This window comes from Bombina bombina, chromosome 1, assembly GCF_027579735.1.
Source record: "Bombina bombina isolate aBomBom1 chromosome 1, aBomBom1.pri, whole genome shotgun sequence".
NCBI classification, from domain to species: Eukaryota; Metazoa; Chordata; class Amphibia; order Anura; family Bombinatoridae; genus Bombina; species Bombina bombina.
In genome coordinates this window covers 327,575,775-327,578,583 of record NC_069499.1, presented here as the reverse complement: position 1 = coordinate 327,578,583, position 2,809 = coordinate 327,575,775, and the positions used below count along the sequence as shown (strand labels likewise).

The window sequence follows — 2,809 nt, the reverse complement described above, 5'->3', positions numbered from 1 at the left end:
ATAAGAATTTAGTTAGGGATGTTAGAGATAGATAGGGTTATTATACTTAATATATATATATAATATAATAACGATATTAACTATATTATCCCTAATATAATTAGGGTTAATATAGTTAATATATATAATATAATAATTATATTAACCCTAATATAATTAGGTTTAATATAGTCAATATAGCTGGCGGCGGTGTAGGGGGATTAGATTAGGGGTTAATGTGTTTAATATAGCTGGCGGCGGTGTAGGGGGATTAGATTAGGGGTTAATACATTTATTATAGGTGGCAGCGGTGTAGGGGGATTTAGATTGTAGGCAAAAGAGCAGTTTACTTTGTGTCAAAGCCCCGCCAAAAGCCCTTTTAAGGGCTGGCAAAAGAGCTGTTACTTTGGGGTAATGTCACGCAAAAAGCCCTTTTCAGGGCTATTTGTAGGGTTAGACTTAGGTTTAGTAGTAGGGATAGTTTAGTATTTTAGGGGTTAAATAATTTAATATAGGTGGCGGCGGGGTAGGGGGATTAAATTAGGGGTTAATTTTAAAATAAATGGCTGCGGGGTAGGAGCTCACTTTAGGGGGTAGGTAAGGTAGATGTCGGCGGTGTAAGGGGCTCACTTTAGGGGGTAGGTAAGGTAGATGGCGGCGGTGTAAGGGGCTCACTTTAGGGGGTAGTTTAATATAGTTGGCGACGGTGTAGGGGGATCACATTAGGGGGTAGTTAATGTAGGGGGCGGCGGTTTAAGGGTTAATATTTTATATGGGATTGTGGCGGAGGATAGCGGTTGACAGGTAGATAGACATTGCGCATGTGTTAGGTTTTATTTAGCAGATCGCGGTTGACAGGTAGATAGACATTGCGCATGCGTTAGGTGTTAGGTTTATTTGGCAGGTAGTTTAGGGAGTTACGGGGCTCCAATAGACAGCGTAAGGCTTACTACGGCTGCTTTTTGTGGCGAGGTGAAAATGGAGTAAGATTTCTCCATTTTCGCCACGTAAGTCCTTACGCTGTATATTGGATACCAAACTGCGCGGGTTTGGTATACCTGCCTATGGCCCAAAAAACTACGGGCGACGGCAGAAATATACGGGCGTAACTTCTAGGTTACACCGTATATAGGATACCAAACCAGAGCAAAATTCAGCGTCGCCGGCATTTGCGGGCGACGCTGCATATCGGATCGGGTTTTACCTAATAGAACGAAATAGAGTACTATGCGTAATATAAGCGGAACGGAAACAACTTGGCTTATTATGGTTCCGCTTTTAGTGTTCCTATTGTATCGCGCATGCGCTAACGGCTGTGAACGCGCTTGGATTTCAGTCCGAGGAATGGGCTATCATTGGCTGCTGGTTTGAAAAAGAAGCTGAATACGTCACGGTGGGGGGAGTTAGGAAGCCATGTTAGAACACCAATTTTGAAGTTATCGTAGACGATTCAACAGTGAAGTCAGGAAGTAAGAGAAAGGGGGCACGTTGCAGCTTGATCTTTATTTATAGTTTTTCAACATAGATTAATGTTGTGGGCAGTGTTGAATGTCCCTTTAAAAACAGGGGCACTTTAATTCATCAAAATTTACATTTCACCCTTGTTGTGAAAAAAAACTTACCTTTTAATCTTGACAGCAGCTCCAGCTTCCTCCACCCGTCGCAAAGCCTCTTTCTGGGTCTAAAATGAGGAATCCGGCTTCCTCCAATCACGGCATTGAATCGGATATTGATTCCCCGGGGGGGGAATCCGTGATTGGAAGATGACCTATCCATTTCTGACATCAGAAATGGCTTGCGACGACCGGAGGAAGCTGGAGCTGCTGTCAAGTTTAAAAGGTACGTTTTTTTCACAACACAAATTTAATTTTTAATTTTGATGAATTAAAGTGCCCCTGTTTTTAATCAAATTTGTAAAAACTGGGCACTTTAGCATCAAAATTTACATTCATTTTAATCAGACAATATCAATGTTACCTGAGTGCAAAACAACATTGTCATTTAGCTCAAATACCATCCCACATAATTTTATGCTCTTCGGTCCACTCAAGGGACCTAAACATTCTGGCAGGTAATGAAATGGTTCTTAACCCACCAAGCATGGACTGTGAGCAGAGACTAATCTATTGATTACAAATTCACTGGGTAAGCAGACAGTTTCATTTTCTGTACAATGTATTCTGAAATGCAAATTCTTCTTATCTTTGTTTTATGATGCTTATAAAATTAATAAAGAAAATAAAATATATAAAAAAAACATTACTTTTTCTTTCTAGAATCTAATCGTTTTATACTTTCATTACATGACAATTTAATATGTCATAAAAAAAACCTGCATAGGAGTTACCTCATGAAAAATGCAAGTAAAGGTGTTTAACAGTGGGATAATTTTTATCTTTCAGGTGAAAGTGAGAACATATGAGAGAGTCATCCCCATAAATGTGTGTTACCAATCTTGCTGCCATCATGGGTAAGTTTTTAATATATGTTTTGCCATAGATAATAAAAAAAAAAAAAAAAAAGCGGTATAGCAAATATGAGATGCACTGATAGTGCATATACATTATAGTGTACACACTCCCCCTGGCATGTTCTCCAGCTCCTTTAGCTTTAAGGTCAATGCATACACACATAATTGCTTCTGTGCTTCTTTACTAGTTAAGTTATAAGGAGTAAAAATGCAACATTTCTTTTACACCATATTACAGCCCCCAACCCACCCATTGCAAGCAGAAAATCCTTGGCCATACGTTTCTGAGTGACTACTAGTCTAGTGGTACAGAGTATAGCATAAATATTCAGTAAGGCTTCTGTAGTTTCCTATTTTTTA

The 2,809-nt window shown here is 39.2% G+C and overlaps 1 protein-coding gene across 1 annotated transcript in view; it reads left to right on the top strand.

Moving 5' to 3' along the window:
- Window positions 1-2,418: 2,418 nt before the first annotated feature.
- Window positions 2,419-2,809, top strand: part of MAP3K2 (mitogen-activated protein kinase kinase kinase 2) — a gene marked incomplete in the record, with an annotated part of 657,765 nt that continues 657,374 nt past the window's right edge. Inside the window, 1 exon segment of the mRNA XM_053712317.1 lies at window positions 2,419-2,449. Within this exon segment, the coding sequence (XP_053568292.1) occupies window positions 2,419-2,449 (31 nt within the window).